Raw genomic sequence first — 12345 nt, 5'->3', positions numbered from 1 at the left:
GCCTAGTTCCGAGCTGAGGGCTTTTTCAACCTGTAACTTGTTCTTGTCAGAGACCAGCAGGGCTGAGTCGTCCGCAAACAGGAACAAGTTGCAGTCACAAGCTGACGACATGTCATTTGCATAAATTAGGAATAGTAGCGGTCCTAGTATGCTTCCTTGTGGAACACCACAGCTCACTGTGAGGGGGGGGGATAGGGTACCGTTTACTTCCACCATCTGTTCCCTCCCCTCCAGGTAGGATTGTATCCAGCTCACTGATAAACTATCAAAACCAATTGCTTTTAGCTTGTCAATCAGAATGGTGTGATTGACAGTGTCGAAGGCCTTTTGTAGGTCCAGCATGACCATGCCGCAGTATTTGCCCGCGTCCACCTCTTGTTTGATGTGGTCGTTCAAGTAGAGAAGGCATGTGTCAGTGGAGTGGGATGTTCTGAAGCCAGATTGGAATTCGTAGATTAGATTTTTTTCCGCGAGGTACTTTTCGATCTGTTCGTATACTATTTTTTCCATGACTTTCGAGATGGATGTAAGGATAGAAACAGGGCGGTAGTTACCCGGGTCTAATTTGCTGCCCTTTTTGTGCAGGGGTGTTACTCTCGCAATTTTGAAGTCCTTGGGGACGTGTCCCTGTTTTATGGAGAGGTTTATTATGTGTGTGATGACTGGGGTGATGGCTGCTGCTGAGTCTCTGAGGAATTTGGAGGGGATGTTGTCATGGCCAGTGGCCTTGTTTGGTTGGAGGGCGCTCAGTTTTTTGAGTACCTCATCTGTAGTTACTATTTCTAGTTTGAAGTCGTCTTTGTGGACGCCTAGGTTCATGTAGTATGCTACTATGTGTTCTACCCCATACTGCCCTGAGTGAGAGGGTAGTTTGTTTACCAGTGTTGTGGCTATGTTTGTGAAGAAAGTGTTTAAGTAATTGGCTACATCCAGCTTGTCTGTGATGAGCGTGTTGTCCGTCTTTATGTTTATGTTTGAGAACCTGGTTTTGAGTTTTTTACTGCAGCCTAGTTGACATCACTGTCTCTTGAAGGTGGTACAGGGCTTAGTTATTTGCAGCGCAAAGACAAAGATTGCAAAGAATCTATTAACACTTTAATCGCCATGGGTTAAATTCATAATTTACCATCCCTCGCCAGCTCTATTTGTCTATGGAGAAGTTCCCCTTCTTTGCAGGGCTATAACTTTTTAAATTCTATTGCTAAATTGCCATTATTATGGCCCATTCAATGTCCTATATGTATTGTTCAGGGTGTAGCAACGTTAAACTTTTTCATTCACATATTCATACTAAAATATGGTCTAAAGTATAAGTATGTTTTTATCGTTTTCTGCAGCTTTCTTCAGAACGTGATTTATAGCCCTAAATGCATTATATTGATGATCAAATACAGTTTGGTAGGAATCTGTGCGAGATAAAAAATTTCAACTGGACGTGGTTCTAGAAGTTTCTACGCATCATCTGATGATGACCGGATGGGCGGGGGATCGTTTATAATTCCGTGGGCAGCGTTAGATGATTCATCCAGAGTGGGTCATATGTTCATCATAGCAGTTTATAATGAACACGTTAGAATATAACGCTGAATCTTACCGTGGCTTCCTTGCGCCGCTGGCAGATGAGCGTGGAACAGAATTTTTTCTATTATGGGATGGAGAAATGCCCGATCCATTTCCAGGTTGTATAATAGTATATACGTCCAAATCATGTTTTTTCGAGTTATTTGCACCGATCGATGTTCACTGTGTCAATACGGAGTCTCTCTAACGATAGCGAGTGCCCGGACGCTTATTGCTTAATAACAGCGGAGCAGTGCTGCCGTTGCTTCCGCGTTTTCCCTGATTGGCGCGGGGCGGAGCGGCAGAGCTTGCAGCATTATGTAACCGCCCTAATCCGCCATGATTTTCATTCGGCGCTCAGCTCACCTGGCAACGCAGCGGTACTGCGGTCCGTTGTTGACAAGTTCGAATCCCATCAAATTTTTTTTTTTTTTTTAAACATGATTTTTTTTTTTTACGTGTATTCTTTCGCCGGTTAAGGTTAGGCATGGTTAAGGTTAAGGTTAAGGTTAGGCATTGTTTCGGAGTTGGTTAAGGTTAGAACGGTTAAGTTTAGGCGCTGTTAAGGAGCTGGTTAAGGTTAGAGTTTGTCTTAGAGAATGGCAATATTCTTTCTATGGTTAAGGTTAAGGTTAGGCATGGTTAAGGTTAAGGTTAAGGTTAGGCATTGTTTCGGAGTTGGTTAAGGTTAGAACGGTTAAGTTTAGGCGCTGTTAAGGAGCTGGTTAAGGTTAGAGTTTGTCTTAGAGACAGCCTATTTCCGCACTGCCGCTCTCCCGCGTTGCCGCGGTCACATGGTCAAATTGTCACATTCTTGCACTGCTCCGCTGTTAAAAAGCAACACGCTGCCCGGACCACATATGGATGAGCACTACCGGTTCAAAGGTTAATTTCCGGTTGGCGATCTGCCGATCGGCCACCAGATGGCGCTCTTGAACCGCTAGAGAGTTGAGTGGAGCTTTGCAGTGTGTCTCAGGGCTCCGGAAAGGAAATATGATTTCGATGACAGATTTTTTAAATATTGACATCAAAGACGAGTTACGGCGTCTTCGGCAGAATGAGCATGGCTAGGAATGACGTGTAAACTTGTCCACGGCGATCATAATGTTAAAGGGGACATGCTTTATAAATGGCTTTTTTCTGTGTTTAGCATGGTTTTATAGTAATATGGGTTAGTATCAATGGGTCTGTGTCTCTAATTACCATATTGACTCATCAGTCTAGTCTCGAGTTCACGAGATCCTCTCTCACTCAACTAAGCTGTTCTGATTTGACAGTTTTGCTGACGTTAATATAGCACTGATTTGCAGTAACGCCCCCTCTATGGTTGTAGTGCAGTGTAACCCGACACTTCCTCAAACAGGTTTTCACAGGCAGAGAACGAGCGAGAACGATAGAGAGAGAGAGAGAGAGAGAGAGAGAGAGAGAGAGAGAGAGAGAGAGGGACGGCGGGAGGGACTGCAGAAGTGTGTGTAAATGTGTGTGCGCCATCTCTCTCACTCGTCAGGGACACACACACACAAACTTGATTGCGTGTGTGTCGGGGACGTAGGCATAATGTAACCCGACACTTCCTCAAACAGGGTTTGACAGGCAGAGAATGAGCGAGGAGAGGGAGGGAGAGAGAGAGAGAGGCGGCGGGAGACTGCAGAAGTGTGTGTAAATGTGTGTGCGCCATCTCTCTCCCTTGTCGGACACACACACACACACAAACTTGACTGCGTGTGTGTCCGGGACGCATCTCTCCTCTCTCTCTGTCCCTCGTCGGAGCATTACACGCAAACTTGACTGCGTGTGTGTCGGGGACGCATCTCTCCTCTCTCTCCCTCGCTCTCTCTCGTATGTATCACGCTGTGTGGGTGACTGTCACTGAAAGCACTTATGGGCGGAGCCCATCCAATAACAGGCTGAAATCCTGAGGCTGGAAAATGATGCTTTTGAGTACTCCATTAGAAATATAAAACAATGGGGCGGTCAGGTGGCGTAGCGGAGATTGCGCTCGTCCCCAATGCAAGAGGCTGCTGTCTCGACTCCCGGAGAGTCAGCATTGCCTTGGCTTGGGCTGATCGCTATACTAACTCGTTTGGCTGAGTTAGGGGGAGGGAAGCCGTGGGTGGGGATCTGGCCTAAACCTTACAGATGTGTTCAATAGACTCACAGGAATTGTGTAAAGTTGCCCAAATAGTGCAAGGAATAGCAATGCATGTCCCCTTTAATACCAAACATGTCACACTGGCTTACTAGGAAAGGGGATGAAATATTGCTGAACTTTCTTCACCACAACACCTCCATTCTCCAGAGTGTGAATAAAAGACTACCGGTACTTGCTTTTTCAGGTGTTATTTGTGTCTGAAAAAGTCTTGTACTATATATAAATGAAATTTACCATCTTATATTCTGGACAATATGGTAATTAAATTAAAGCAAGGCAGTAAAGAGCAACCCTCTTATGTAGTTGAGGCTTTTTTTTTTTTTTTTTTTTTTTTTTTAAATCAAGCTAATAGCTTATAATAGCCGATAGTTCATTCATGTAATAGTTTTGCATACAGTAAAACAAGGTGGTCCAGTTTTATGAAAGGGCAGCTCTTGACTAAACACCAAGTCAGCGTGTCGCCACCACTCCCCCTCCTCTGAGGCTCTTACCCCCTCCCTCCGAGGCTCTTACCCCCTCCTCTGAGGATCTTACCCCCTCCCTCCCTCTGAGGCTCTTACCCCCTCCCTCTGAGGCTCTTACCCCCTCCCTCTGAGGCTCTTACCCCCTCCCTCTAATAACGATGCTCCGCTCCGTCCTCGCTCCGTCCTTGAGTGCGAACTCCCCCCCTCCCTCTCCCCCCTCTGGTTTGCGTACACACTGCAGTCTTGGTTCGCTCCCAGCCCGGCACAATTGAGGAGAGCAACTCTCTATAGTCTATATATTTCTGAATGAACCAAAACAGTTACACAGGAAATTTTCGCTGTACCTCTGGAAGTAATGTACCAGCTAAACCTACACGATGGGTTAGATACAGGTAGGATTTAGGATACTTTTCCTACACTAAAAACATTATGGCCATGCTGCGCGCTAACCACATAGATTACAGACAGATAGACAAAACATATAACGAACAACGTAAAAGATAATATTCATTATATACTTGATCGCTATAGTCCCGCTGAACACAACTAGTCACAACGTCGGGCGCTTTGGATGGGCTAACCGGCCACATTACTGTGGACAACGGAGGGATCACTGGTTGGTTTTGGCCGATTATTCTGTCCACTGCATCAAACCACGAAAAGATATTGAAGCCTCATCTTCTTCACTTTTTAGCTCGACATTGTTGACTGATCTGTTGTACCCGTGCACGCACAACAGCTTTATTAGACATGCCAATAACGAAAGACGTGCTGGTCGCGCTGGAGAAAAACCAAATTGGATGTTACGTATGTCTTTTAGTGTTATTTGTTATTCTAATATGCTAATTCATCTGTATCTGGATAACCAATTTTGTTATTATCTGGATTTTGTCGAGGCCGGTAGTGTTATTTCGGGGAAATTGGTATCTATAGTCTGGTGTAGTTTTCATCCACAAAAAATGGAGGCTCTAATTATTATTATTCATAGAGACTCTCGAGCAATAATAATTATTACATCCTCCATTTTTCGTGGATGAAAACTACACCAGACTATAGATATCAATTTCCCCGAAATAACGCTACCGGCCTCGACAAAATCCGTGCATTGGTTATCCAGATACATGAATTATCATCTCAGAATAAGTGGCATTGTACGTGTTTTAGCTTATCTTTTACAGCTTACGTTTTGGGCAATTATTAGAGGCTCCATTTTTCGTGGCAGAAAAATACATCAGTCTATAGAAATAAATGCATTCAAACAAGAAACCAATGTATATAGCAATGGCAAAAAATTGCCAGGCCTAATGCAAGCCAGGGAAGTCTTGGGCTTGTAACAAGGCTTCATCTCGAAGTTTTCATCATCCACTGAGCCGTGAGGCTCAACATGCTTGTTTGGTTGAGGTCTGAACTCGCCAAATTGCCCATAAATATCTTTTTTGTGGGTATTGTCCAGTTGTTGCTGTATGTTCATTCATTCATTCATGTTTTTATCTGCCCAAAATTCAAGCAAGCATGAAAACATTACAGGTTTTGCTTGCACACCACGCCCGCTCCGTCGTCGAGGACACTAAACTCTTACCCCTACCTACAAGGCTCTTACCCCCTCCCTCCCTCTGAGGCTCTTACCCCTCTTACCCCCCTCTCATATGTATTCTGTTTTTTTTTTGTTTTTTTAAACCATGAAGTATTATGGTTTACAAATTTAAAAAGATATTACTGTATTATGCAGTGAACTGGTGTCTAAAAAAAAAAACAAAAAAAAAAAAACCCATTAAAATCACGATGTACTGAATGGGATCGTATTAACAATGGTGACGAGAATCATTTGATCAAAATGGTAGCGTCTGTGGGTGGTACTTACCCTGAGCGATGAAGCCCTTCGGTGGGTTGGCAGTGAGCCAGGGCTTGCAGTAGGTGGGTTCGTCCAGCTTCTGGATGAACTCAAACTGACATGGGACCTGCCCGTCATTATAAAGACTTAACGTCTCTGCCTGGTGCTGCATGAACTTCACATCCTCAAAGCGGAACTGATGGAGAGGAGAGAGAGAGAGAGAAGAATGATGGATAGAGTCCATTACCATTTCAAGGAAACGCATCCTCTACATGCCGGCAGCAATGGGCTCGGAGCCTATCATATCACTCATCATAAGAGGAGTATGATGATCAGATATCCCACTGTGGATAGTATACAGGCAGGGTGTTAAGGCTGTTATTGTTATTACTCTAGAATATGAACTGTAATGGATATGAACCACTCACCTCGGTCTTGGACAGGGTTACGGATGGAATACACTCGTTCTCCATCTTGTCAATGGAGCGCACAATGTCTTCAAAGGTCTTCCTGTAGACCTCATCGTTCACTAATTTGATCTGTGGAAGTGGTACACAGGGGAAATCAACAGTCAGGGAAACGGTGTGAGGATGGAACTTGTGAATGAAACTAAATACTGTGTTACTAAATACTGAGAACCCTTAATTGAGCTATTGCAATTCAACGGGCGAGGTCACGGCTAAAGCATGAAGCACCACTGCTTATAACCTGGGCAGAGCGTCAGGAAATATGGATGAGTATAAGGCTACAGTCTATACTCTGCGCAAGGCCGTAAAGCTTGCTAAGAGGACATACGCTGGCAAGATAGAGGCACAAATGGCCCAGAACGACACAAGAGGTTTATGGCGAGGACTACGGACGATAACTGACTACAAAGTCAGCGCCCCCTCAATAGGGAGTGCCGGCGCCTCTCTCGTGGACCAACTCAACTCCTTTTACGCGCTGTTCGGTGCAAACAGTAGCGAAGCTAGCTCACTAACGCACCGCTCGTCGTGGAGGGGGGGGGCATCCGCGGGGGGGGGCACTCTCTCATTGACGGAACACAGTGCGAGAAGAGCATTTATGCGGGTGAACACCAGAAAAGCAGCTGGCCCAGATGGGATAACAGGACGGATACTTAAGTCCTGTGCTAACCAGCTAGCCCCAGTGGTCACCACCATATTTAATCTATCCCTGGCTGAGTCCGTGGTCCCTGCCTGCTTCAAGATGTCCACTATAATCCCGGTACCAAAAAAATCCTCCCCAGCAGGTCTTAATGACTACAGACCGGTGGCACTCACCTCTGTGGTCATGAAATGTTTTGAGAGGCTGGTTAAGGATTACATTTGTGCCTCCCTACCCAGTGATATGGACCCTTTGCTATTTGCATACAGGCCAAACAGGTCCACTGACGATGCGGCCTCTCAGGTACTACACAACACCCTCTCTCACCTAGACAGCCAGAAGGGGGGCTATGTGAGACTGTTGTTCATTGACTATAGCTCAGCGTTCAACACCATAGTCCCCACCAGACTGGTGGACAAGCTGATCGAGCTGGGTCTGAGCTCCACTCTGAGCGCCTGGATACTGGACTTTCTGAGTGAAAGGCCTCAGGCAGTCAGGGTGGGGGGTCAGACCTCCAACACCATCACCCTGAGTATCGGGTCCCCCCAGGGCTGTGTTCTGAGCCCCCTGCTGTATTCACTCTACACACATGACTGTGTGGCCAAGTTCAGCTCCAACTCCATAGTGAAGTTTGCGGACGACACAGTGGTGGTGGGGCTGATCTCTGACAACGACGAGAAGGCCTACCGGGAGGAGGTTGATGCACTGGCATGCTGGTGTCAGGACAACAGCCTGCTCCTGAACATTGGTAAAACTAGAGCCATATGAAATCCACGTTCATGGAATCGCGGACGGAATCGCGGAATTGACCAATAAAAATGGAATCAACTGCAAAACGTGGAATATTGCAGAATTTGGCGAAATCTGGACTGAAATTCCGTTTTCGGGTGGAACGTTTGGTGCAAAGCAAACATGGCCGGGGACCACTGCGTGTTACACACAACACAGCAGTGTCTAAGCGTCTGCCGTCTGGCTGCTTCGGTGTTAACGTCGTCAAGAAGCTAAGAAATTCCGCAATAAGCCCTAAATTCAGAGCAGAGCAGTATCCTAATGACTTTTATGCCTCCGGCGATAAGGTGTTTTGCTAATTCTGTCAACGTACCATGGACTGGACCCGCAAAAACATGTGCGACACTATTGTGATTAAATAGCTATGTAATGTTACAGTACACACTAGGGGTGGGAATCGCCAGAGACCTCACGATACGATACTATCGCGATACTTGCGTCACGATACGATAGTATCGCGACACTAAATATATCGCGATATTAATATTGCAATTATTATTATATATATTTCTTTTATCAATTTTTTGTATTACCTTTTTTAAACTGCAAAGTAAAACTTTGTCAACATGCTTTATCTAATAAAATAAAGTTCAGTCTGTTCATCTCACTTCAATAATTTGTATTGGAGAACATGGTATTTTCTCAAGCAGACAGATGCTTGACTGTAATCTGTGTTGCATGTACCTGACAAACTGAACTGTTTGTATTAGTCATATTCCAACTTAACTGAATGCACATGTGTGCGTGTGTGGACTACTGTACTATTACAGGTATTGAAATGAACAATTCCCCCCGCATTTCACTGTATACCTGTATGCCGTGACAAATAAAACTCTTGTATCTTGTAATGCAACTTCCTTATACAAAAAAAATTTAAATAATAATTTTTTATGAATAATTAAATATAGATACTTGGCGTCCCTGTATCGATACAGTATCGCCACGCAAAGTATCGCGATACTACTATGTATAGATTTTTTCCCCCACCCCTAGTACACACCATATAAACAATATAGTAGTGAAAATGGGAAGAGGGATTTCTGTTGTTAAAAGATGTGCTCAATTGTTACCACTAAATTCTATCCAACAGGTAATTCAAGCTCTGGTTTTGTCAAATCTTGACTATTGTCCTGCAGTATGGTCGAATGTAACGACGAATAAACTGAAAAAATTACAAATGGTACAAAACAAAGCAGCACGTATAGTGCTTCACTGTGAGTACAGAACTAATGTTGCAGCGATGCACAGTTGTTTAACTTGGTTACTTGTCAAACATAAGTTACTCTGCTCACTCATTGTATTCACTAGGAATATTCTTGTTACAAAGATCCCCTCAATTTTATATAACAATTCATCTATAAGTCTTGACAGACAACCATTCCACCAGACATGCTCCTGCACGAGGTTTTACACTTCCAAAAGTGAGGTCGAATGCAATGAAGCGAACTGTCATGTTCCGTGGTATGCAGGAATGGAACTCTCTTCCCAGACATGTTAAAGGAAAACTCCAACATTTTGGGAAATTAGCTTATTTGCCATCTTCCCTGGAGTTAGACAAGAAGATACATACCCTTTTCTTCTCTGTGCGTGCATTTATCTTAGGGAACAGCCGCTCCGTTAGCGTAGCTTAGCTTCATCACTGGAAGTTGGTCAGACTTGTACCCTGACATTCCCTACAGTGCCCTACAGTCACGAAATACACTCCAAATACAACTCCAAAACGTTCCTGTAAACATGTTGTGACCTGTGTATTTACCACGTGGAGAAATAAAAAATAATTGAATTAGACAATTACGTTTTCTAAGCAAATATACTCGGAACTATTTTTTCCCGAACCACTCTTCTCTGGGCGCAGTGAGTGATTTCAACGTGACGCCGTGTTTGTTTACATTCTCATTCATTCAAAGGATCCGAACTGATTGAAGTTTATGGATACCATGACTTAAAATCCTCTTACCTTGACGATTAAAAGCCTTAAAAACAGTATTCCCATGGCTGGTCTTGATATCCTGCACGCTAACGGAGCTAACCAGCAACCGGGCACTCAAGCAGATAACGAGGGTAGTAACTTCTGCTTGGGGAGTTCCAAAATAAAAGAGCGAGGTCTATAGCAGCGGAAATACGTTTATTTTGTACATGATCTAACGTTAACACGAACCTAAACTAACGTTATTTTGTACATGATCTAACGTTAACACGAACTTAAACTAACGTTAGTTTAGGTTCGTGTTAACGTTAGATCATGTACAAAATAAACTTATTTCCGCTGCTATAGACATCGCTCTTTTATTTTGGAACTCCCCGACCGGAAGTTAGCCTAGTTATCGGTTAGTGTCCGCCCGGTTCTGTGTTTGTTGGTTAGCTCCGTTAGCTAGCAGTATATCAAAACCAGCCATGGGAATACTGTTTTCTAACTGGAGGAGAAAGATCCCAATTATTTGACGCCGATCTCCTACATCCATTTCCGGTTTGTATGGCGCAATAAACGCCAAAATCATATCGATTATTACGTTTAGAAAGCGATCCAAATGCACTATAGTGTTTGTCTGGAGTCCCGTAACAAGATGCGACTGCCGGAGGGATTTCCTCGACGCACCGATCGGCACCGGTTTTGGCGAGAGTGTAACTCGCCCGACCATCCACCAGGCGGTGGTATTGAGGTGTTGCAATCTCATACAGGGTCCCGCTGGAGTCCGGAGGTTGGCTGGATGAATTATGAATGCCATGGCGAAAAAATGAAATATTGATCCCAAAAACGGCGTACGCCGTTGTTGGCGTTCAACGCATTGCGGGCAAAAGCGGCATAAGTCGTTTTTTTTTTGTGACCAATGTGTTAAGGAAGTTCAGAGTATCGGGGAAGATACTCCAGTCCTTCTACTCCGGAGCTGTAGAGAGCATCTTGACTGGAAACATCACTGCCTGGTATGGAACCAGCAAGGCACAGGACAAGAAGGCCCTACAGAGAGTGGTGCGCTCAGCTGAGCGTACTACGGGTATTGCACTACCACCCCTGCAGGTCTTATATAACAAGAGGTGCAAATCCAGAGCCTGCAGAATAATGAAAGACCCTCACCACCCCAACAACAGCCTGTTCAAGCTGCTGCGGTCAGGCAAACGCCTGCGAACACCAGCAACTAGGACAGAGAGACTCCGGCTCAGCTTCTTCCCCCAGGGCCCAGGCCCAGCGTTTCCGTTAGCCGGTAATTACCGGTATTTGACCGGCAAAATATGTTGAAGTCCGAATATTTAAATCTCTCCGGTCATAATGTCTGGTGAAAATAATTCCTCTAAGCACAATTTTATTATTTGAATTGTATTAAAATAGGCTAAAATTAAATAGCCTATGCGATGAACGAAACAATCATTACATTTGTTTCATTGTTGCTTCACTCTGATAAAGCGCGGATGGCGCCGCTCAGATGTGAATCTTTTTTTTTCTTTCTTTTTTTGAGCCTGTCTGGCCAGCCACCATAACGACAAACAGGTATACGAGCGAGAGAGAGAGATGGCCAAACAAGCTAAACTTAACAAATATTTCATGAAACCAAGCACAAGCAGGTCTAATAATAATGACATTGACAACGAAGATGAGTCTTCTGAAGTCAGAGACCGCCGATGCTCCCGCGGAAAATAAACAGAAAAGTCGAGCGTTCAGGCGGCGGCCCGAGTGGAAAGTTAAATTCTCCTGGCTGAGGTACGACATTATAGTCTAGTAGTCTAGCCTCTATGATGTACGAGAGATAACATTGATTGAACGTACACAAAGTACACTTTATTGATTGAACCACAAAGAGCATCCCCAGTCTGCTGCTACCGTTGCGAGCCTCGCAGACGTCCGTCCACCTGTTCCAATGGGGATATATCAAAGTCGAACCAACCAGACAACCCGCTGTTCTCGCACAACGAGAGACGGGATGAGTGAGTGTTGACATTTTTTAATCATATGCAACTGTTGGTTGACTGCCGTGTCACATAGTAATGCATATTATTGATTATAACTAAATGTAATGAAATCAACAAATGCGTTACGAGCATGTGGCTCGTCCTCTCTGCATGTGGCGACGAGCTAGCAAACGAGGCAATGTGATGATCAACTACAGTTTGCTGTGTGTGAAGTTGAACATTATGATATGTGTGACGTGTCTGATACAACGAGGTGAAGCGATGTCGACTCGAGATTCATTTGGGGGTGCGTGTGACAGCTGCTGCAGCGGGAGCCTGCGGGGCGGGAGCTTGATGCTGGATTAGTGTATCGCACTAACTTGGGAGGCGATAGATAGTAATTTGATTCTGCAAATCAATTTCTCATTCTTCGCTTGATGTAATTAATACAAATGTCCAATATAACGGAATTCGTTAGCTCATAAAAATGTGATTATAACAGACTGCTGTTTAAAACTCTGACCGGAATTTCTCGAATATGTCCGGAGATAGAAATCTTGCAG

The 12345-nt window shown here is 44.4% G+C and overlaps 1 protein-coding gene across 1 annotated transcript in view; it reads right to left on the bottom strand.

The window, feature by feature from the left end:
• The window catches only part of inpp5b (inositol polyphosphate-5-phosphatase B), a 59742-nt gene that overhangs the window by 23454 nt on the left and 23943 nt on the right, over positions 1-12345 (bottom strand). Inside the window, exons 8-9 of the mRNA XM_084335857.1 lie at positions 6436-6546; positions 6038-6203 (exon numbers count right to left, since the gene is read on the bottom strand). Of these exons, the coding sequence (XP_084191983.1) occupies positions 6038-6203; positions 6436-6546 (277 nt within the window). The remainder of the gene's footprint in view (positions 1-6037; positions 6204-6435; positions 6547-12345) is intronic.

The sequence above is a fragment of the Notolepis coatsorum genome (genome assembly GCF_963971535.1).
Source record: "Notolepis coatsorum genome assembly, chromosome: 19".
Lineage (NCBI taxonomy): Eukaryota > Metazoa > Chordata > Actinopteri > Aulopiformes > Paralepididae > Notolepis > Notolepis coatsorum.
Note: the sequence above shows the minus strand (reverse complement) of the source record. Positions and strands in the feature narration are given on the sequence as shown.